The 25789-nt window shown below is 34.9% G+C and overlaps 1 protein-coding gene across 2 annotated transcripts in view; it reads right to left on the bottom strand.

Moving 5' to 3' along the window:
- Positions 1-252: 252 nt before the first annotated feature.
- Positions 253-25789, bottom strand: part of LRRC49 (leucine rich repeat containing 49) — a 49872-nt gene continuing 24335 nt past the window's right edge. Inside the window, exons 10-17 of one of the 2 annotated variants that reach the window (XM_031046000.2) lie at positions 25492-25639; positions 17914-17997; positions 12963-13126; positions 10286-10523; positions 8847-9032; positions 4962-5071; positions 3342-3495; positions 253-1341 (exon numbers count right to left, since the gene is read on the bottom strand). In XM_031046000.2, the coding sequence (XP_030901860.2) occupies positions 1135-1341; positions 3342-3495; positions 4962-5071; positions 8847-9032; positions 10286-10523; positions 12963-13126; positions 17914-17997; positions 25492-25639 (1291 nt within the window). In that variant the 3' untranslated portion in view covers positions 253-1134. The remainder of the gene's footprint in view (positions 1342-3341; positions 3496-4961; positions 5072-8846; positions 9033-10285; positions 10524-12962; positions 13127-17913; positions 17998-25491; positions 25640-25789) is intronic. The other variant, XM_013128189.3, reaches the window with a different exon arrangement.

The following is a 25789-nucleotide window of genomic DNA, read 5'->3' as shown; positions in this document are numbered from 1 at the left end:
TTTAAATGGCAGAACTTTCCACTTGCATATGAACACTAGTCATGGGAATCATCTGGACTCACTAACAGTTCCTAAATTCAATTTCTAGGCAGAAGGTTCACAAGGTGTTTACAATGAAAGTTACTGTACTATGGAATGTGCTATTTCTACCCATTCACAGTTGATTTGGGGGACAAGTTGTGTCTCATCTCTTCATGAAGCACTAATGAAGTTGTATCTTTTCTTTGCACACAGTAAGTACATCTTTACCTGTGAAGGGCAGAAGTGAAGAATTTATTTTTATTGATAACATATGAAATTTTCACACAGTCACAGAAATTAATTACAGCTGAACAGTAGTCATCAGTTTCCTTATCAAATGTAATGCACGCATTTTAGCTCATTTGACCTTGGAAAACCTCAAAAACTAATCATTTAGTAAGCAAGAAAGAAAATAAATTATTAGCAAGTTTTAACGGAACACAAATAGAGCTTGAGGAGACCCTGAACTCTTTAAACTGTTTTGCCTATAATATTCATACAAAGTAATACAAATGAAATTAATGAAAGACACCTGGTATCAAGTTTGGGCAATTTGTTCAGTTGAGGATTAGGCCCATTAAATGTTGATAAACTAATCATTGTGATGGCATTGATGTGAAAGTGTCCTATAACATCAGAAATTGAAAAGTTAATAAGGTCTTCATCAATGTCAGAGTGTAAAAATAATTTATTAGCTTTTGCACATAAAAAAATTCAGCTACTATTATTCTTGATTGTTTTTGAACAGCAGCAAACAGTTGAAAAGGTGACAACTAAAAAGTGTGCAGTAAAAAATAAGGCAAGCAGAGTGCAAATGCTGTAATACTACAGAATAGAGGGTAGAAGAAAAAAATAAGCGAGAACTTAGTAAATCATAACAATCACCAAGTTACTTCTATGTCATCTCATTACTTTAGCCAAGGAAGAACCATTAAAGCAGTATGCAAGTATACTTTTATTTCACAACTATCAAGAGTCAATTAGGATTTAAAGCCATCCCTTTGGGGTGGGATGTGATGTAGGTCATAGCGATGGTAACTTTATATTGGTTTAAGTTTGTAAAACATCATGGAATACTGAAACCAAAAGCTTGCAAGACAACATGCCTTGACTCTACTGGTTTTGATCAATGATCCGCTGCAAGCAGAGTTTCATGTAGGAATTTTTATTGCGTATTTCTATCACTGCATCTCTGACAAGCTCAATGAACATTTGAGGCCAGAGCTTCTGCAACGACTCATTTTTCATATTGATGTCAGCTGCTTCCTTCACTAAGTTGTCAACGTATGTCTGGCAAAATGTTTTTCTTTCCTTGATTTCCTGCATGAGAGAACCATTACATGTTGTGTAAGACAAAGAAGAAAAAGGTTAAACAAGAGCAAAACCCAAAAACAAGCACAAAGATTCAATGAACTAAAGAACAGATTACCAGGCGAAGAGACCCCTGCACACTTTTTCCTGTTGGTTTTAAGTTGCACAGACCAAGGGGTTTAAATCAACCTTTTATGAGTGTGGCTGCAGAATATTATTGTACTCATAATATTCATATTCACATTCATTAATTTACCTGAAATCCACTGTTAAGTAGTCATGTAAATACTTTCAACAGCATTATGATTTTTCTTGCCTTCTGGAATAGCATTCAAAATTTACAGAAATTAAGAACTATATTACTTTTCCTCCTTCTCTCCATTCCTTTCGCACATTTTCATGATTATAGTGCAATAGTTGTAAAGCATATGTTTATCTACCTGCCTTAACAAGAATATACTGTCACAGAAAATTATGCCACTGTGCATTCTTTTCACAGGTTTCCTGACAGACTCTGACAAGTCCATGGTTCCTAATGTACTACATTAGATACTGAAGTAACCTGAACCCTTTTGCAACTACCAGCTCTGTATTTTAGTTACTCTATTAATCCCCGTTTCTGCGGATTTTCTATAAAATGCTGTAATAAGCTTTGAACAGCAAGTTATATTGGAGCTAAACATCTAACCTGTTTGATTTATGGCACTGTTAAAAATGTTAGGTCATGTTTCAGGCCATCAAAACAAAAGTTTTCTTAAATGAGTGATAAACCAGAGAAAATACTTTCCAGCTGTTTCATCTAAAAACTTAAAATTATTAATCAATGACTCAGACTGTCATCTCTAGAAATAAACTTATTCAATCACATTTATTATGTTAGTTTACTACTGATGGGGAACTGGAATCAGTCTTCTGCCTATCCTACTCTCCTCTTGTGACATCCTGTAGTATCTGCTGCCACATAGATAACACTATAACAATGGACAAGGTGTAAATTGCCATGCTAGGAAAACAATTCATATATTTAATAGACTGTAGAATTATTGAGCTTATTTTATTATAGTGCTTGTTCCTTGGTAAAGGACAAGAGAAATGCCTCGCTGTCTCCACTCTATGCCATTCAAAGTTTAAGAGCTACTGTATCAGCTTTTGAAACTGTTTTCTTCATTTAATTGTTCCACACATGCGGTCATTGTCTCTTTTTTACGCTATAGATCTGAGATAACAAAATGAGAGTGCAATAACTGAATTCATTGTTTACTGAACTTGATTTAATTTCTTGCACTACAAGATTTATATATTTCCACATAAAAAAAGCACATAAGGGGACAAATGTGGGAAGCAGAGTGCATATAGCTAGAACTCATGATGACTGCTCAAAGGAGACTGTGGTTGAAAGAAGTATGTTCTCCCTGCAAATAATTTCCCTCTGTCCATGCAAGAATTTTAGCAGATCACAAACACAAACTAAAACAAGCGTGACTAATGCACTTGTCTAAAACAAGCCAGCTGGCAATTTTATTATTAATTAAACCTAATACATCTCTTACGTATTTATTTTCCTGTAGCACATATAAAACCTAGGAAGTCTTATCTGAAGGTATTCTTTACCAGTTCATTTTGGGATATTTTTCTGACATTCTAATACCATTAGAAAATCCTAAACTCTGCAATATCTGTATTTCTTTGAAAAATACCCTGCTCACTTTTATTTGACTAATGCAGGTACATTTTGTTACAAATATAAGGCTTGCAGGTGAGAAGGTATTTTTGAGACTGTGGCAATGTTCAGGAACCACTTCACTGGAGACAGAAACTGATAATTATCCAGTATTCTGGCAAAGATCAGACAAAATGTTTGATAGTACATTTAAATATGTTAAATAGCGACATTTCAAAACCACCATTCTCAATAGCACAACTGAAACTTGACAGCAAGACAAATTCCATGAGTAGTAGTTTAAGATTATATGATACAGGATGAAAATATTTTGCAATTACATACTTACCTCAAGCTTTTCCATATGAAAATCCTTTGTCGTGTAATTCAATGTTGCTCGAGCTGCACTCTCCTCTCCATTTCTTCTGTTGTCAATATTCTCCTCACTCCCAAACCCAGACTTCTTTCCCTTTCCCTCCAGCAGATAATGGAACTGCTTCTTCCTTTGAAAAGACAGAGATTTACAGTTTGAATTATTAGAAACTTTTTCTTTAAATGCAGATGTTTCTAGTAATTGTGAAGTTTTAAAAATTTTCTCATTTTGACCATGTACTTTACAAGCTGTCAAATTTACTGCACCCTCAAGTTACTCAAAACACGTATGACTGTAGATATTCCTCCATTAATTTGCTTCTACACAACTGACTTTTGACATGTATCACATAGCATCTCCTAAATAGGAAATCTTGCAGCTTAAACTTATTATTAAGTACGTATCTATAGAAGACAAAAAATAGGTTTTTTTTTCAGCACCTTTTTTCTTACAGCACCAACTCTTAAATCTGTTAACTGTGATAAGTCACCCAGTATAAAATACCCACTAAAAACAGCTAAGTCTTCACCATCAAAGTCCATAAATCTTCACCAATACCAATACAGTTGCAGAATTAAACAGGCAGCTCATTTGTGTGCATGAGCCTTTTAATCTTATTCAGCAGATTTCATAAAACTTCTGTGAATACCTCTGGCTACATGAATCAGGAGATGCTAATATTTCTGCAATAAACACAGAACTTGTTACTTGCAAAATTTTCATAGAATCATAAATAGTTAGGGTTGGAAAGGACCTTAAGATCATCTAGTTCCAACCCCCCTGCCATGAGCAGGGACACCTCACACTAAACCATGTCACCCAAGGCTTCATCCAACCTGCTCTTGAACACTGCCAGGGATGGAGCATTCACCACCTCCCTGGGCAACCCATTCCAGTGCCTCACCTCCCTAACAGTAAAGAATTTCTTCCTTAGATCCAATCTAAACCTCTGCTGTTTAAGTTTCAACCTATTACCCCTTGTCCTATCACTACAGTCCCTAATGAATAGTCCCTCCCCAGCATCCCTGTAGGCCCCCTTCAGATACTGGAAGGCTGCTATGAGGTCTCCATGCAGCCTTTTCTTCTCCAGGCTGAACAGCCCCAACTTTCTCAGCCTATCTTCATACAGGAGGTGCTCCAGTCTCCTGATCATCCTCATGGCCCTCCTCTGGACTTGTTCTAACAGTACCATGTCCTTTTTATGTTGAGGACACCAGAACTGCACACAATACTCCAAGTGAGGTCTCACAAGAGCAGAGGGGCAGGATCACCTCCTTTGACCTGCTGGTCACACTCCTTTTGATGCAGCCCAGGATACGGTTGGCTTTCTGGGCTGTAAGCGCACACTGCTGGCTCATGTTCATTTTCTCATTGACCAACACCCCCAAGTCCTTCTCCGCGGGACTACCATGAATTTCCTTTTTGCCCAACCTGTAGCTGTGCCTGGGATTGCTTCGACCCAGGTGTAGGACCTTGCACTTGTCATGGTTAAACTTCATGAGGTCTTTTCATCCAGAAAGCATTTAACACAATAGTGTGCAAAAGAATTAAACAACATGTTCTGGACAAATTACAGTTCCACTTATTGTATTTTACCTAGACTCTCCAAGTAATGAAAGCATGCGATAATGTGGCAGCTCAGAGGATGCTACATATGCCAGAATGCCAAAGAGCCTTTCTGCCATTACAATGTCGTTTTCAGTAACCTGTGAGGGAAGGGGGAGAAGAGGAAGAAAAAAGTTTCAAACTGGCACATTCATATTTCATTACATATGTACATTAAGAATTAATTTAAATTTGTTATCCATAACACTGCATACATATCTGTTCCAGGCATATCTTCAAAACATAGATTTGCTTTTACTGGCATTTTAAATATACTTTAAAAGAAATCAAATGAGTGCTTGGTGCTTGTTTTATTTCCTGTAATTCTGTAAACTTTAATGTATACACATGCTACCCTGTGCTTTATGACAGTTTTCACAAAATGAGGAATTTTCTAACAATTTCTTACACTGAGTATCTGAAGACCAGACATACTGATACTGTTCCATACTGCACGCACTTACAGAAGGTCTACTGGAAAATTCCTGATCAAGTTACGCTGGAGAAATAACAAGATTCTGGGTACCTACATGTAAAACAGTAAATTACAGTCTCTCTTATTTTGGCAGCATCATAGAGAAGGCTTGGGGGGAGGGGAGGGAAGGGAGGGAGAAGAAAGAATTTATTCTCTGCATTTTTCAACCCCCAAAATATGTGTGGCTTCCTTATACTTCTCTAAACATCACCCACACTGTTGTGTCAACATTGTTAGAGATGTATCTTTAAACTGATTTTCAGTGGTTGATTTTACACATTTTTGTTTTGTATAAAGACAGTAAAACGGGGTTATTTTTTGGTGGTTGTTATTGAGTTTTGTTTGTCTTGGCTCACAACCTCTGGAGACCATGGCCTGTGTTTCTCCTGCCCTGATGGCCAGACTATGAACTGATTTCAGCTGCCAAAAGTTTGCTGGCACAATTTCTAGACTCCTGGCTTTCCAGTGAGTGCAGAAGAAATCTTTATGATCATCTCAATCTGACCTGGATAACACAGAACAATGAAACTCACTGAGTTCTTAACTTCAGGATCAAATTTAATTTCCGTTCATCTCATATTTTTGGAAAGCAACCCACAATTAAATAAACTTCAATACTCACAATATTACTAAGTACTTCCATACAGTTTTTGTGTTCTGCATTATTCAAGCTAGCAAATAAAAAGGAATTTTGACCCAAATATATGTAATCTGATTATATTCTTGTTTAGTGTTTATACACTGTACAATCTAATCCTGCCTAAGGTATACTGCAACAGCATAATGCAGGGAGAAATTCACCAGAGAAAACATAGGTCAGGAAATGAGAAATGTAAAGTCAATTCCATTTTTACAGTGTTTAGATTTGCTCGTTTTCACTTAAAATTACAGAAGTCTTATTTAGTAGTCTAAGAGTAGATGACCCTGCTGAACAGTTTGTTAACAGGAGAAAGAAAACAAAGAATACAGAAGGCAGCTAGGGAAACAAAGACCACTACATGCAGAAAGGTCTACTGGAGAAGTGATTTTAATTTATTTATTTATGCTAAGAGAAGCATAAAGACCAGGTCAACAGAGACAGCAATGCTGAATACACTCTTTAGTTCACAGTAACTTACGTTCTCTATGTTACCCCAGTATATTGTTTGCTCCATTAATCACAAAAAAGACTGTAACGGTAATATCAAATAAATGTAAAACTATTATGCCTGACTCTTGCCAAGTACAGAATAGGCACCAAGTCAGCAAACATGATGCATCTGTTATACTGGATGACACATCACTTCGTGTAAAGCATTCTGTAGGGGTCAGTAACTTCAAATCTTGACAACTCTTAATTGAGATTACTATCACAAGGAAAAGCATGAAATAGTGTAGCTCAATAAAGAGGATTTTCTTCCTCACAGTTAGTAAATGTAACAGTTTGAAAGGTGAACATAATAAATTTTACTAGGAGACTAACACTTTCTAGCCTGGAATGGAATGGGGACTTTGGAGAAAGAAGAAAAGCGTCGTTATGGAACTATTATTATTTTCTTAAGTTTAAAAGTGCTAGATTTATGCGATTTAGTTAATTCAGTTAGTATGTATTGCTCTTACTCCTCAATAATATGCACCTCGGAGCTGGCAACACAATAGTCTTCACAAACATTGCATACAAATGATAATCAGAACAGCAGAGTATGCCTATTTCTCTTCAATCTGAAACTATTATTTAGGGCTGATCTAAGGTTTGCAAGCACACTTCAGGGCTTTGTATTCTTTACATTGAGACAGAAGTTACTATTACTGGTTTTAAAAGAAAAGGTAATATACATCTGCAGAGCTGGATACCATGACTTCTGTTGTAGACTAATGAAAAACAGCAGAGTTCATCTCTTTCTTCCTCTTGACTATGACACTTTTCAAATGATTAATGACACTAGGAAAAAAAATTCTGTGTGCACATCTTCATATAGCGCGATTAGGCTAAAAATGTTTTGAGGATAAAAATGTTCTTCAGTCATATATAGAAAATTTGATATATGACCTACCTAAAAAGCATGCCACTCTACATGTAAATCCACTCCCTAAAATCATCCCCAAGCCCTATTATTAAATTCAAAGCTTTCCTTCAAAGGCTGAATACGCTGACCTTGAGATTGTATCAAAAAGTCTACTTCAACAGTTGTGTTATTTTCTTTTTTCTGTCTTTCTCCATTAAGACCAAACAGGTAAGATTTAGTTTCTATGCTCTTCTAACCTGAATCACTAGTATTGATTTTGAAAATATCACATACTAAAAAAGAAATAAACCTTAAATCCACATTCAACCTTTTTCTACTGTGCTGTAAGAGTAAGTCATACTTGCCTTCATCCTTCATCTTGTCTCATCCTTTCTCTGATGGTTAATTCAGGTAAGCTCTTTAACCTACTCCTGCTCTTCCATGCAGCTAACACATATTTTACAGAACTAAAAGTAAACCACAGTATCCATGCTATGGCTATATCAGATAACAAGCAAAATACCTAATCCAAAAGATATGATGACGATCAAATCAAAATACCAGCTCTAAAGACTAAAACAATGTATTATTCTTGCTCTAACTAACTTCTAGACCAGCACTTATATTTATTTAGCATTTAAAATTGAATGCACATTCAGACTTTGTATTGTATCCTGACTATTCTCACTCCCTTTATGATCACGGCACAAGTGTAACATACCCATTTTATATGCCTGAATAAATTAACTTTCAATTGATGTAATGGGGAATAAAGTAAAAAGAATAGGAATATTAGTGTCCTAACTTTCAGTTTTCTTAAATATAAATCAAACAGCTAACAACAACAACAAAATGTATTTGACAGTCTTTTTTCTGTGATAGGCTTAAAGAAGAAGATATTTTATATCACTGGAAGATACAAATAATCCTATACTGTAAACTACCAAGTAATACCTCAAATGCCAATTGTTGTTCTACTATGCATTGTCAACACTGAGACTGTTTCGAACAGTCTTTATAAAATATAGTAACAGCATGCAGGGTTTGGGGTTTTTTTTAGTTACTATTTATTTATTAAGTAATACATGCAGAAATAATAAGTCTTCCATTCAGGTACATACCAACCACCCAGGTATAGATTTGGACTGCCATTTCTGATTACAAATAACTGAGACAATACATTTTAATGGCAACTAAGAATCTTACCAACTCGGCTAACTGTAACACAATATATTTGGACTTAACATAAGCATAGCACAAGAAATAATATGGTGAAGTCTACTTATTCCCCTGCCCACAAAATACTGAACAGACGCTGTCTGGGTTCTGCTCATTTTCTGAGCAATTCACCTGCTTTTTAAAAAAGCAATGCTAATTTCTAAGACCAACAGTAAGAAGGAAGCAACACTGTCCTACCTTTATTCCATTTATCTTTTGTAGATTAAAATGGTTCAGTCTAAACAGAACATAATATTTCCACAAAGTAAAGTTTACAACTGGATTTCCCTGAGGATCAACTGTCAACTGTTCAACGCGATGCATCTGAGCTAATGCATTGAATTGCTGCAGTGCCACAAGATTTGTCTCCTTAAGCTTCAGGTGCTTAAAAATAAAAAAAAAAAATTAGAAGGTAAGCCACAATAAATTAAATAAGGAACCCATAAAGAGTAAACACAAGGATCCTTATTCTGTGCCACTCAATTTTGAAACTCAAATAAGCAGTCTTTAGGTCTGATGAAGCAATTGAGCTCACTTCATTTGAGGTCTCTGTGGAAAAACCAATTGGTATATTACATTTATTTAGAAATGTCAACATTACATGCCCCTAAAAAAAGCCTTTAGTAACAGCGCTAATGTTTTCAATGTTACAAAAAGCAGTGATACTACTTAAGCAATGTTTATTTTAATTCTGCAAGTAAAGCAACTACAACATCTACACATAAAAGTAAACATAATACATATTTTTAAATATTCTGCTTTTTTAGCCATAGCAGGCTGGCATTAAGTCCTACCCTGCTGTTTCTTTGAACTATGCCCTACATCAGCAGTCTACAGCACTGTATAGTTGGTTACAAAGTAGCATTACTGAGGGCCGATAAGGAGAAAGAACTGATTGTGAAGATGAAAATTTAGTTGAGATTCTGCTATCCCCCACAGATTTCCACACACACAGTGAATAAATCTGTGGGGAACTGAAAACAAAATTATCTTATGTCAACCTAGCCATTAAGTTCTGTTATGCTCAAAACTCAAAACCCTAAGAAGAAGCAAGGAGCTCTCAAGAGGCATATGAGTAACAAGTTGCTTTATGTATAAGTATTTTATTATTTGCTTCAAAACGACTGATTTAAATGTCTAAGGAAAAATAAAAAAAAATGATACTAGTAAAGGGATGTCTCATTTATGCTGTTTTGCTTCACCATGAACTGAGGAATTCCAAAGCCGCAAAATTCAAAGGGGCTACTAGCTAGCTATTTCCTTTAAATTACACCTCTCTCTTTTTATTCTATCAACTATCTGATCTTCAAACTCACAACAAAAACGGACTCCTGACACCATGGATCCATAACAATAGTGTGGAACAACAACACTGTATCAGTTTTGCAACTTAAAAATAATCCGCTAGGTCAAAGGAATGGACAGAAATAATAACCAGTCTGAAAAAAAAACATCATCCTGTGTGAGAATAGATTTTTAAGTATGAAGTTACAGTTATTGTTACAGGTTAACACCAAGCAAATATGTCATTCACAAACTTATCTATTTATTTGAAAGCACTCAAGAGTGACTATGCCAAATTAAGGTTCTACTAGAGAATAGGTATTCCATAGCTGTTCACGCAGCTGAAATCTTACCACAAAATTAGGAAATTTTATCTTCAGTTTAGTTAACACGTGAACAATTTCATCAAATTCTATGAACATAAAGGAGACTGTGACAATAATTCCAGCTGTCTGAACACTCCAGTTTCGATCCAGGCACTCCAGCGCACCAGCACCATACAAGCAAAGAGTATCTCCTTCCACTTCCACTAAATGAGACTCAAGAACAGACAAGCCTTGTACTGCACTGCTCAATAGTGTATCAAGAGACCTGTAGGGAAATAAAAATGCAATGATGTAAATGAGATTACTTTGAGATAGTAAATGACTCTACTGAATTATCGTCCTTTCATTTACCAAAATCCAACTGCATTAATTCATCTGGTTCAAAACCATAAAGAGCTGGAAAATCCTCTTTCCATCAAGCAATATTGTGGATGCTCTACTCCTTAGGCAGAAAGGGCCTTGATGTATTTAAGCTGGGGGGGTAATTTGAGAGTATTAAAAAAATAAACTAAGAAGTCACTCGTATTTAATAATTTGCTGAGAATTTTTAATTCAGAATGCTAACTTGTGTTGCTTTAGATATCTAAAACCAACTTCAAACAATGTATTTATTCAAGCAAGGTCACCTTCAAATTCTGTCAGCTGCACAAAATGTCGAAGTTATGACATGATTAACTGCTTTAAGAACAGACAGTTGTTAAAACCAATCCAGGATAATGGTACTCACAGTACTGAACAGGTATTTTTATTCTTGAACAAGAGTATCACTCCTTCCTCAAACCCATACGTCCATTATCCGATCAAGGTATCAAGATTCATTATTCTGCTTAGAGATGAGAATAATCTTATGGTTTATTATAGTTGTTTAATCCTTAATTAATAGGGATAAGTAAGCATTTTTTTATATAATGTGAGCTTTCCAATTCACAAAAGCGATTTGACAATTAAGCAACAAGTTCAGGGATTCCCAATTCTCATCTCCTTGTGTCTTACTTCATGATAAAAACCAGCAGCATTATCCGCAGCTTCTTAGTTATAACGTACATCGCCACATATTTAATCTATTTAATCTGCTTAAAAAAAATAAACTGGGGATAAAGATTTTCACACTTTCATTTCTCTAACCAGTCATGAAGGAGAAAAATTACAAACCTAAGTCTCCAATTAAAAAACCTAAATGCACTGTAATTTGCATAAAGGAATTATAACATATGCAAATAAAGCACACAGCTTCTTCTGCTAACATCTCAGCAGGCTGAAATTTGATATTTCATTGAAGTAGATTTGTAGACTATGTTGCAGAAAACAAACTAAAAAGCTTTCACTAGAACATGGATACATATTTTACGCACTGTATTACTGCAGATTTGATGAAAGAAACCTAACGTTCATGGTTAGGAAACTACAAGGAAAATGCAAATTTAGTCACTGTATCCAGAATAAGCAGAGATAGCATTGCAGCAAGATCCATCCTACAACTCCAAGGAAAAGGTCTTAAGATGTTAATTAAAAGCATGATTTCTCAAGCAAAGAGGATCTGTTTATTAAAAGAACAATAGTTCTTTCAGCTACCATAGTTACATTGACTTCATCACAGGGGATGATTACTAACACTGAATTAAACTGTGAAGAAATCAGGGAGGCAAAAAAGCAGTGCCTGAACATATGCTTAGGGGAAAGCTTTGGAAGCAAAAGAACAAAAAAGGCTATAGCAATTTAAAAACACTAAGAAAATAAAAAAAGTTCCAAAAGATGCAGCACTTGACTGGAGATGAAAAACAGGCCTAGACACTGAGACCCAGATGAGTTCTGTCTGTGAGAGGCAAAAACTTCCTGCCTGACATCTCCTGTGCTTATCTGGTACATCAGGAAGATGTACTTGCTACTGAAATCATGCAGACTATTTTTTCAGGCTTTTGCCCAAGCTAGCCAAGGCTAAAAGTGTGCTGGTTTGGTTTTAGCTGACTGCATAACAGGCACAGATTGTTCATTAGGTCCAGCATTTGTTTTTTAAATTATACAGAATGCCAGATGGCCATCTTTTAGATGCAAATAAGCAAGCCAAAGTGTATCACCAGAAAAACAACAAAAAAACCCCAAACAAAAACCAAACAAAAAAACCCCAAACAAACAACAAAAAAAAAAGCCTATACAATATAAAATATAACTAGCAATGCAAAAATTACTTTAGGAAAAATTATACTTGGAATAAAAATAACTCAAAGAACTGCTATTGTTAAAACAGCACAGGTATGAGGGCAGTCCAATAAGAGATGCTGTTGTTCAAACCAAGAACACAAATTTAGAGTGAGTTTATGGAGCCTCTTGATACACAAAGAGATTACAAACATCTGTAATGCTTGTACATACCCATTTTGTTCATTTCAACTGAAAACAACCATCTATGTTGTTAAGGAAATTAAAAGCCTTAAAAAGGCTAAAGAATTTATGCTTAACATTTCTTGCAAACACAAAGCTCTCCTTTATTTAGCAAATTCACATAATTTAGCTTACACTTCTTTTGACAAGGAGTTGTATTACTTAATATATGCTCCTTTTTATTCGTGGCTAACAGGTTTAATCACTAAGTAAAACGTCTTTTCAGGATTGATTTGGATATGTTACTTTTGATAACGAAATACAGTGAGACCTCAGAGATGACAAGTAGAAACCTGGAATATAAGATATGAACAATAAATATTACCCAATAAAATACCTGCTTTCTTCAGGAAATACATATGCAGCACTGCCATTAATCTGACAGGGCTCATCATCTTTATCTTGGTTTAAAGAAGCCACAAGAGCTGTTCGATTCTGCTGTATCTCCCACTGACGAGCAATATTAGAAATTGTTAACCGCTTCTTTTCCTGAAACAAAGATATACAAGTTATATCAGTGCACTATTACAACATTTGTTTGTTCTGAAAGAAATATGCCACTTAATAAAAACATTTTAAATGTTCTAAATTGAAGAAACAAGAGTACTAATAGGTGGTTATTAAAATGAAGGTAGTGTTCTGGTGCCATTTTGCATAACTGCCAGCAAATCGTTTCAAAAAAATGGGCAGAACGGAAGCAAGAGAAGTAACATAATAAATCCACAACTTCTGAAAGAACGAAGCTAAACTATTTAGTTTGGATAACCATGGAAGTCTCATTTTGACAGGCTGGAGCTGGTTGTGATACTGCTCCCACATAAAAGGGCAGACTGCCTGTACTTTCCTCCATGTTGCTAGAGTGACCCCAGCACTTAGCTAAGACAGTTATGCAATTGCTACAAGTGTCAGCAGTAATTACAACATACACTGTGTGGGGGGAAAAAGTTATCTTCTGAAAAATGGAAAAAGTAAATTTTCTAAAAATAGAAAATGAAATTACCTTCGTGACAGATACAAGGACTGCACCAGATCTAGGTTCAAATATTTCATAATACTTTTAAAGTAGTTTCTATATTCTAGACATGTCTTGTCAATAAATCAGTATTTCAAAAGCTTATTAAATACTTGTTCTTGTATAGTCATGCAAATCATGTCAATTGCTTATGAATCTATGAACAGATAATTATTCTATTGCATCAAATAGATATATGTGATTTAATACATGCAACTTAGAATACTTCAAATGGTGAAGGAAAAAAGTACTTTGTAACAAGTCATGGACTGGCAGTTGAACACTAATCAGATAAAAACTACACAACATAAATAATATCAAAGAGTAAATTCATTGTTAGTTTCACTTAATTTTGTTTTACTGAACCAGATCTAATTCTCTGGGAGTCGGTCATCACACAAACAGTGACTTAGGATTTCTGAGAAGAAAATGTTATAGAGAAACTTATAACAAAATAAATTTACATTCACAAAACATGAAGAAGACGGAGTATCAGCCAAAGCCAATGACTTCTTGGTATATAATATCACACTCTAAATTGATGCTGCTATAGAAATATCAATTTCAAGTCCATAGAAAATAACAACCTTAATTTACAGCTTCCCACTCTTAGAAGTATTAAACACCCATCATATTCTAAGAATTCTTTAATTTCTTTCATGTATTTCAGAACAACACTATTGGAACTGCAACACAAACAAGTGTCCTAATATTTTGGAATGAAGGTAGGGAAAAGGCAAGCCTGATTTTGTCCTTTGTTGTATAAACAGCAGTTCATTGGTAATTCAACATAGTTCAAATGCGTTATTTGTCATTAATTTTACCCATGAACAGAGGAAGGATAAAAGCTGCATACTCTTCAGATGTATTAATGAATATTCTACTTTGATGCTATGAAAGTCTGGATTGAAACTGCAAGTTCTTCTTAGTTCCAAGCTGCAATGATCTCAAATTGGGTCTAAAAGGATCTCAGACAAGCTAAATCCCTATTATCCATCATTTCCTTACAGAATAAGCTATCCACCTTTATAAATTTCTTACCAGAGTTCAAAGCCCACCTAACACCGTAATTTTAAATGTCACTATATTAATTCCTGTCTTGTTTAGACTATTTTGCTAGACTGATTAAGATACAAGAAAACAACACAATATTTATTGGGATTTAGAAGGCTGTAACAAAAATCCTAAATCGCTAGAAAGGCTTTACTTGTTTTAAAATTGAACATTTACATTCCTGTTTTAAAACAGACTCAATGGCTGTAAAGAAAAACAAGAAGTTTTACTACAGCCCCTTTTTCAAAATAGGAAAAAAACCCAATTTATTTGACATGCCTATGGAGAAAGGCAGGGGATAAGGGGGTAAATGTAAATTTTCAATTTTAATTAACATTTTTGATACAGTGTTTGACCTATACTCACTATGCTCCTCGGTTTAATCTATAAAAGTAACAGGTGACTGTTACCATCACATTATTATGTAATTCATTGCATGGTGAGTGAGCTGTGGATATCACTGCAATGCCGTTCACTAAGACCATTTCTCACAGTACCCCATGCTGGAGATGTGAAGTGCAAACCACCACAGATGAGTATTTAACTGAAAACCAGAAAATAGCAGATCAACAAAAAAAGCAAGAATTTAATCATCTGTGATTGAGATTTACAGAACCTATGTATTTCCTCAAGAACAAGGAACTGCATATTGATGTTTCACAATGAATTATTTAACAGCTACATGAAAATCCCTCATGATGCAGCTATAAAGAGTACATACCATGATGTGTTTCAGTGACTGATAATGCAGAGACAGATCTCACAGACATTGACAAAAATTATGTCCATAATTGTCTGTAACTGACACTGAAAGTTCACAGAAATTACTTTAATAATCCCCTTCTTCTGAAAGTTTTTATCATTTTAAAGAGCTCAAAACTCTTTTTTCACATTCAATCTACCCAAAGAGGTATGATGTTATCTGGTTAGAGAATACTAAGTGCCCAACACTTACAGTCTTCAGTGACAAAGAGGCTCCATGTCACAGAAAACAAGGGAAATTGAAATAGTCTACATTTTATTCCAATTACATTTAGAAAATTCTGTTTGTTCTGGAGGGTTAGAGTCTCCTCATAACCCCAGCGACCATACAGCTCTACTTCATTAGGCCTCAGTTATGGGCTGCAGGATTCCCACAGGGCTTTGAAAATTTCCAAGAATTCATTTTACAAAAAGCAAATTTTAGAAGTACGAAGATTCTGCTATGTAAACAGTAAGAACTACTTCTTGTTCCAGTAAAAATTAAGTTCAGTCTCTGTTGCAAAAGAATTATATTCTCTGTACATTTTGAAGAATAATCTCAAACTTCACCAGAGGAGTGGATTTTACAAAATAAAAAATACATAACAATTTATTATGAAAATAATAAAAAGTCTGGGAAAAGAGAATTGAAGAAACTCTACTCTAGGGGAGACAAATATCTGCAAGGGAAAAAGACAGCACTTTCTTCATGCAGTGAATACAGGAAAACAGCTATTATTCATTACTGAATGAGTGCCTATAATTTCATTTACCCTGCATAAAATTCAAGAAAGTATGGATGCAAGTGACAACAAAAACTGCAGAATATAATTCCCTAAATATTTTCTTCATGTTTAACAATGAATAAAATCCTATGGTTTGCAATTTTCTTTACTGGATATTGCATCTGCGAGCAGATTTCTTTAACTCAAATGTGTCAAAGAGGAAAAAAGAAACCAGAATCATAGTACACAAGAGCATATTTACAGAGGAAAAATATACAAAATCACTGAATCATGCAAAAGATAAGTGGTATTTGGTTCTTATGCTACTTAACTATTTGAAAAAAGAAAAATACTTCAATTACATTACCAAGTATACAATTTAATGTTGAAAACTGAATAATGGCATTATACATGTATTTTTCTTTTACGGGAAGTTTTGCTTCCACTAGCAAAATGCACTGAGAAATTGATGCCACGAAGACAAATAATCCTCTGCTACAAAGAAGCATTACATGGATGGTTATGAACTACAAATAAACACCTACATTTTTCCAGTCCAGAGACACAGTTAGCTTTTCAACAGCAAAGAAAAGCACTGTGTGTGCATATTATTTACTAACTTCCCCTTTCTTCAGGTTACTGAAAACTCACACCAAAACTTCAAACCTGAAGAGACTTCAAGTACATCAGTATCTCACAGGGAAAAAACAACCAATCAACAAACCAACCAACCTTAAAAATTCCAACTAAAAACCCCAAAATTAAAAATAAAAAGAACCCCTCAAAACCACAACAAACAACAATACTGCTTAATAAAAACTCCAAACAAGCTGTATCCAAGACGTCTTTGTTATATATTGAGGTTTTTTGTTTTATTTTTAAACAGAAAATCAAAGTATACAGATACAAATATACAGGAAACTAAAAAAAAAATCCCCTTTCATGAATATGATTTTACCTAGGAAACTTAGCTGTATAGATACACGAATTTTTTTGTTAGTTTGACTGCCAAATTGAAAGAGCTTTCTGTATAACCATTACTAGATGACAAAAAGGTTTTAGAGACAAACAGCAATATTCACCCAACAAACGGAATGCAGATACTCTTGGATACTTGAACTTTGGTCCCCTATTAGCAACATAGTTCATTTAATCACCAGCTCCATAATAACAGTATTCTCAAGTGCACCTCAGCCTTCCCTGTTAGAGGTATTTCATCTCATGTATATAAGCATTAACCAGGCCACGTGGTCTGGTAGATAAGCCTTCTGAAAAAGATGATGGCTGGAGTCTAGCTGGTGCTCTGATGACTGCTTAACTCCTCCTACAAAAGGAACAACTTCAACAGGGAAGAATGATGGAAAAACTACTTCAGAACACCCTGTATGGCAGCAGTTAAGATAACTCACTTGAAACGGGGGAGACAAAGTTCAAGGAATTTGAAACCACTGCAAAATCCTGTCCTTTACTCTGGATTTACTTAATCTCTGGATTTGTGAAAATTAAGTTTACCATCTTTTCATGTGTATCACACTCATGTATCCAACTAGGGTTTTTTGCTAAAGTACAACTTGCATATTTCACTGCAAAGTTTCAGTTGCAGAGTGAACACTTTGAGCAGTAAAATGAAAGTTTAAGAGACAGAGGCATACCGGGACATATTAAGACTAGAGCAAAATATACGAAGATATAAATTATTACCATAAACAGATTTACAGTAGGCTTAGAACAGCCATGCAAAATACCTTAAGCAAGTTCTGTTTATGGCTTTCACGCTTCCTTTCTTCCTCTTTCCTTGCTGCAACAGATGCCATACGTCTTTCTTCTTCCTGGGTGGAAAACAAGAAAATCCGTAAAAGGAAGAACTAATCAGGTTCTGAAAAATATAACTGATAAATCATTATCATATGTTTGTGTTGGAATTGAAATAAAAATTTTAAATACAATTTTAGGATTAAAATGTTAATTTTTCTAAATATCATTAAACCCAACAAAATTGGTAATTTATCAAAAAATTCAGAATAAATAGTGATCTACACAGATACACATACTGAATACAAAACAATCTAAAACTAGTATTTGTAAAGGTCTTTGAAAACATATAAAGAACATGGTGAGTATGACTGAAAAAAAACCATTTCAAAATAAACCAGTTCATTATAATTTTGTATCTTCATACTGGGTTTTGTATTAAGTAGTATTTTTTAAACAAAAGACGCAGAGCAAAAGAGCTGAATTCTGTTTACGCTCGAATCATAATCTAAGATTGATTTTTATCATTATAACCTGTTTCCAGGGGCTTATTTTTCTAAATCAGCAACACAACTCGAGAAGGATATTTTTAAAGTTGACTATAGTATATTAACATTTTTCCTTATCAATATTAATACCTACTCAAGAAGAAGTTTCAAGAAGAAAGCCATTTATTCATAAATAATGAAAGTCATTGTCCTGGGATCAGTAAGTGAAGATGCTTAATTTTCCTGGTACAGCAATTTAATACTGCAATATACCCATATTAGGTTGAATGCTCCCTGTTTACAGAAGTCCAAACATTCTCATAGCATGGTATTTTTAGAACCTATATTTTCCAAGTAACAAAAGAAATGTTCACTATGAAGTAAAAAGCGTAGAGTCCTTCCAACACAAATATTTGGGAAGCATACTTTAACTTATTTTGATTTACTTCACATGCCATTGGGTGTTCCTATTAAAGTATCTTCCCAGAGCATACAGAAAGTGTTTTGACTTCCCTCAAAACAGAAAGCTTTTCACTTTCCAGGAAATTAAACAAAACTGAACAGAAAACATCAACCACGAAGACACTGATATATTGAAATTTCTACATAACTAAAACATGATATGTTCAGTGCATTGTAAGAACCCCTAAGTACATGGGTGAATGCTTACTAGATGATAAAAAAAAGGAATTTCACAACCACATTTTTAAGAAAATAATTTCCAACACATAAGAAGTTACATTCACATAGCAGACTTATTCTTCATCTGTAGACAGTGCCCCTGAAGCCCACTGACACACCATGGATTTTGACACCAATTTCAAACATCGCATTTCCAAATTGCTCCTCCGTGACTTTAACCTAACATGCACGTATTAAACATGAGAAATATCTCAATGCAGATTGAGGCATGAGGCTTTGGACAGAGTTAGCTTCTCTAACCCAACTATATGCCATAGTTTCACTGGAATACCAATTTCCCTGGAACACTAACTGGAGACATTTTTGTTTGTTTGTTGGGTTTTTTTTTGTTGGCAGCCACCTCTGCTACTGGACTTTTTAGTTCTTCCCAAACAGGTAATCCAAGGGGCTGGTTTCACAGAATTACAGAATAATCAGGTTAGAAGTGACCTCAGGAGGTCACTAGTCCATGTTAAAGGAGGACCAACAATAACTATTTAAAGCCACACAGATACAGAAGGTCTTCTGGATCCCAACACAACAAAACACCCAAAATGACACCCATTACCTGAATGGGAGTGTTCAGAGTGAGGCTGTGAAAAAACATTAAGTAAACCCCATGCAGGTAATATGCCACAAATATTAATGTATAATTAATAAAGTTAAATAAAAATGTGTTGTACCTCAAGATATTATTTAAAAAGTTGAAAACTACGAACATGATTCTCATAACCACCATTTACCCCAATTACATGTTAGAGTGTACTAAGATTGTGTTTACTTGAAAAATACCTGAAGGCTGCCAATAACTGCAAAAACTAGCAAACAACATCAGTGAGATCTTGCTATAGGAAGTGGGTTAGAGGCATTTTGTGGTGTTGGGGTGGTCTGTTTTTTTTTTTTTTAATTTTCTAATTAAATCTCTCCTTTTGACCTTGTATTTATTTTAGTGTGGGTTCCTAAAGAAAAAAGGTTTTACAATTTCAATGTCTTAATCTTCTGTAAGGACTTTTCAACACATAAAACATACCAAGTAACAGAGTATTTAGAAGTCTCAAACTAAGATGCTGGGGATTTTTTTTTGTTCCCTAGATTATATAAAATATTTGATTATACAAAAATGGTTTGAAGAAAGGAGAAAATGTAAATTAGTTTTCCCACCAAGGGAGAGGACACAAAAATTATCCATTCTATTTGGCAGAAAACAGCTGGTTAATCACCACAGACTGCCCCGAACTAGCTGTGTTTCGCACTGGGAAAGGTGAGAATTTAGAGAACAAAATGACACTCATCTAAAAGAAAGTAGCCTTCACTAATTTTATTCCTTTCAAAACTACTTAAGATTTGGGTTTTTTTTTTCAAGCTCCCTACTTCAATTTTGTCTCAGCTTCCACAAATATCTCTTCCTACTCTATCTTCCTTCTCAAAGCCTTCCTTTTACCAGTTCAAATGCATAATTTACAAGTCTTCCACACATGAGGAAGTCAGTCCAGTACCTTCACTGTCAACAGTCTCAATACATTCATACAAAGAATGAAATGTCAGATTATGTTCTGGCAACAGTCTTATTAACTATGACTTTTTCCTTGATCAACACTACCCTAATTGCAGACATTTAAAAATACTTTTACAAAAGAAATTAGCTCAGCCTAAAAAGAAAATATATCCTAGTTTTACTCAGCATTCATACAGACACAACAACAGAGAAAACATTTGAGTAAAGATTAAGGGAGAAATCTACTTGTCCTGGAAATCAAATCTGTATACATTTCTTTATTAATTTAACACAACATATGCTATCCACATATGCTATGTCACAAAATATCCCTAAAAAAACCCCACAAAGTTATAAAACAAAGCCCTTAACTTGCTAGTATTCTTTTTTACTAACGCCCCTTCTTCTCTTCTAGCTCCAGCTCTTTCAAACCTGAAACCAAACCTTCCTGCAAAAAGGGTAATGCTTCCCCAGAAGGTCAAAGTGCCAGATCATTACAAATGGACTAGGATGTCCTCTTGTATACAGAGATCTCTATTTAGTACTCCACTTCCCATCTAAAAATGTACTGAGTAAGAAGTCACCTTCACAAAGAGTAATATATTTTCTAAAGAAGGATAAGACTCACTTTCTGCAGTGTGACTTTGAAGTTGCAGGTTTACATTCTCAGTGTGAAGCAACAGAAAGTTATTACCACCCTTATAAAAACCTGCCACTGGAGCTCTAACAGGATCGTACCTGTAGCTTTGGCAGGCTGGTAGCTCCCCCTGCTGCTAAATGAGCTCTACTGGAACTAACGCCACAGATTTTGGTCAAACCCAACATTATTTCATTATTTCATTAGTCTTTGAAGAGAGAACATCTAGCAAGACCTGAAAACGATCCTGAAGAGCTCACAGTGAAATGCATGTATACTTCCTCACTACTGCTTTATTATTATTCAAACAAGTTCTTTATCAACAAGTGATACCATTTAAATCACAGGAAAAGATGCTAGATTAGCACAAAGGGAATGAAGCATTTCATTTCCATTGTATATCTACCTTAGTACTTTTACTATAGATTAGAAACAGCTACAGTATACTCAATATGGACTACTTTAGGTAATGAAAAACACAAAAAAAAAGAGGGTTTTGAAGAATGGTCTGGAATATACATTTAAGCTTTCAAGGTATAAAGAGACTTAACGCAGTACACTTAAAACGCACAAAATTCAGCTCATTTGCAGAAGGCAGACTATGTTTTATGTATACAATAGAGGCCGATTTTATATGAGAATGAAGTAAGAATGTGAGGATGGTTCTACTAGAAATACAGCCACGGATAATAAGAAGTACAAAAATTCTGACAAATCATTACGTGACATTTGACAATGAGATGTATCTCCATTTGTTTACCTCCAGTATTACTTTGGTATATTTTTGCAGGACCTGATTTGAGAGAAAGAATTACAACCCATAAAACTGATTTTAAAAGTTCCTCAAGTTTCTAAGTGTAGAGAAAGAAAAAAAAAACAAATGGGGATCGTTCCCTAAAAAGAAGCATATTCCACAGTGGCAATGGAATCAATAACAATTTCTATTCTGGATAAAGCAGTAGAACCTACTCCCTGATCGACAGAGAAATATCTAAACAAATAATCCAAACCAAACACTGCTTTCTTAACTTTAAGAATTGAAACCCTATGAAACTTCAAGGAAAAGCACACATTTTTACTGTTAAAAAGATACAGCTTGTCTTTCCATTTGGGAACCACAGGACATTTAAAATACATATACACAATATATAAACATACATATAAAAATATATATACACTTCAATTCTGATGAGAAAGTATGGATAGCAGGTGTTCCTGGTTAAATAATCCCTCAGTAAGGGCCATGTACAAATTCGTATTTTAATATTTTATTATATGTCTGCAGGCAGTATATGTTACAGAAAAGTGGAAGTAAAAAGATCAGTCACAGCTAAACTCTAAGTGCCACTGGACAGGTCCACTGTTTCAGAAGTTCAAACTATGAAACATATTCAAAAAGCTCCAGTGCCCAGAAAAACAACCATTATAGGACACCAAACAACAGAAATGGCTATCTATGCAACCTCAGCCTGCTTTGACTGTAACATACTTCAGCTGCACATCAGCCATACATCTAGTCCCATTACCTCACAACCAAGATGGACTAAAGGTGTAACTGTTACAGAAGGTTAATACAGGCAACACAGAGTAATCCATTTAGCCATGGTAATTCAGACTCCTCTCCACTCTTTAACCCTCCAAATCGATCAATTAAAGTTTGGGAGAGTAAAAGATTTCCACTGAATTAATGTGTTAGATAAGCAATATAAAGTGGAGAGCTTTTTTCAGCTAAAAACCACTTTCTAGTGTGGACAATGGAAAAAGCATTTTCAGTCTTACAGTGAAACTCATTACAGGCAAATAACTTCCACTGTTTTCACTACCACTGGGTCAATGCCTCAGAGGTTTAAGAGTTCAAATCTCACATTCAAAAACAGCTTTGGCATGAGAGGGCCTAAGAAAACACCAAGTCCCTCACAGATCAGGATTTAAAAGTTGTCATGTGATGAAATCCCCTGAATAAAGACAAATCTGCCCTGACTTAAGAAATATTAGAACAATTACAGAGAAAACGTTTTATCTTAAGGGCAGAGTATTTGATTTTCACGGCAACTTTACAGCTTTATTTTTTAATAGTTCCCTAAGGCAACAGCAGTTGCCACCAGACTTGCTCTGAGGCTCCTTTTCTCCAGAGAATCAAGTGGGAAAGGCATAGTACCAAAGAGCATGCGTCTTCTTGAAACTGAGTATGAATAAAGCTTCAAAGTCTCTTATAAACTTTTGAAAATATCCTTGAGATTTTACTCTTTCTTGAAATAATTTTCTTGTCCCAGTGAAACCAGCAAATAAAAGAACAGTTTAAAGCTGAAGTAAAAATTGGGTAAAACTTAGCTCTCAAGCAGAACTTCTGAACAGGTCAGTAAAGAGTTCCTAGCTAGAAAAATCCGACATCCTGGCCCAACTCTCAAGTTTTTTTACAGGACAAAACAACTCCAAAATGGTCTGGATGCTCTTCAGATTAATGGAAAGAAAAACCTAGAAATTTAGAGTTTAGGTATACCAATCAAGTGAGAAACAGCACATACCCAGCACTGTACTTCCATTCCCCCACAAAGTTACATTTACCCTTACAAGTGATGGCAACAGCATGTTGCTTTAATAGGCAGAAGAGGTGGGTTTGGCATTGCTGACTCTCTAATTTTATCACAAACCTCATGATACTTGTTTTTCTTAAAAATCACAGTTTAAGTTATATGATTAGCTGGGTAACACAGCTTTTATTGGAGAAAAAACATAAAGCACCCTCTACATGGAGAAAACAGCATGGCTCAAAAAACAGAAGGGAAATAGAGAATGCAAAATGTTCTTTTTACAAGTAGATTTATGAGCAGCACAACTGGTGAAGCCTGTTTTTCTATGGCTTTTTGTCTTGTGGTTGACTCTGATGTTTAACAAGGTGCAAACGCAGATTAAGATTTTCCCATGGCTGTGCATTTCTAATAGCTTTTTCTCCATACAAATCCCATACAGTCTAAAAAGGAATCTGAGCTTTCTACAGTCTTCCCAACACTAAGAGTTCTACCAGGATCTGTCTTCTCTCATGAACAGGTGAAGGGGCAAATGGAGGGGAAGGAGACATTTTCTTCATGTGACTCAAATTCCTGACATACTAAGAAAATGATATTTTCAAAAGCAAAGTAATTAACAAGTATCCAATTAAGTCATTTTAAATACACAAAAAAATAAAAAACCCCAACACACAGAATACATGTGAACAAACAAGTATTTAGTATTTTTAATGCTGGGAGTAAAACTTCGATGTCCGAAAGCACTTTGTTTTAAAAATTAATGTTATCCACATACATGTTATATTTTGCATCATAACTGGCTCTATTTTATGCTCATGGTGGATTGGCTACAGCAAAATAGGATATGAGGTAAAACTACAAGTCGATTATAATGCTGTACCGTCTTTGTACAAAGCAAATAAGCACTTAAAATAGGGTATATCTATCAGCACCTTGTCAAAGAAGACAGAGCTGCAACACTTTTTCTTGCAAAGCATATTATATTTGTTATCTTGCTGTTGGATTGTTTTTTAAGAAGGTCATGCTTAAACATCATTTTTGAGTAGACACAGAATTAGCATGGTTATTCCTATATTAAGAGATAAAATAGTTGACTTAACCATATTGCCCCCAGTGATTGTCCTACATCCTCCATCTTAAAGTGTATTTTCAGTAATTCTGTAGGAGACTTCAGTTGTCTGCAACTCCTCTCTTGCTTACCAAGGTTACTTGAACTTGAGCAGCAGAAATCAATAGGAAGTTAGCTAAGGGAGAAATATGGGCACATAGGAACTGTGTAATCAGCAGGTTTCCTTAGCAAGGCAGACTAAAGAAACCAACAAGATTTTTAAGGAAAGAAGATGCCAGTAACATTAACTCAACGATAAACAGACTATTCCTTTGGAAGAAACATTCTTTTTTCAGCTATAGAGCAAATCAGTGAAGACCATGTTGGGAAAGTTCGAACCAAAAGCTTTGCAGATTCTCTCTTGTCACATAGCAATTGATCACACAGTATTCAAAAGTAAAGAATTTAAGCATTTAAAAGTAAACATGTTAAAATGAAATAAAAAAGCAGGTCCTTGCATAATAATGAAGAAAAAAGGTACAAGTTTTCAATATTGTAACGTCTATATACCATTCAACTCCATACTAAAGAATATAGTGTGGTATTTTTAATATACATACATAAACAGACACCCCTACATTTCACTTCTTAATTTAAGGATCTACCAAGTCTGATGAAAACAGAAAATTCTTACTGTGATTCTCTTCATATCTAGCTGTCGGAGCTGCATCATATGATGGAGAACAGTGTGTTTGTACCATGTCTCCTGAGCTATTGGATTGCCATCAAGGGTGATATCTGACAAAGATGAAGACTCAGCAAGGCACAGAATATCCTCAAAACTGTAACCAAAAGAGTTTAAAGTTTTAATGTCATAGCGTAGGAATAATTTTGAGATGAAAGATTTTATTTGCTAAGGACAGAACATTAACATTTTTCTGCACTGAAAAAAAACGCATCCATCAATATTGTGTATGATAAAGCAAACTATA

This window comes from Melopsittacus undulatus, chromosome 9 (genome assembly GCF_012275295.1).
Source record: "Melopsittacus undulatus isolate bMelUnd1 chromosome 9, bMelUnd1.mat.Z, whole genome shotgun sequence".
Classification (NCBI taxonomy): domain Eukaryota; kingdom Metazoa; phylum Chordata; class Aves; order Psittaciformes; family Psittaculidae; genus Melopsittacus; species Melopsittacus undulatus.
This window is presented reverse-complemented; position numbering and strand designations above follow the sequence as displayed.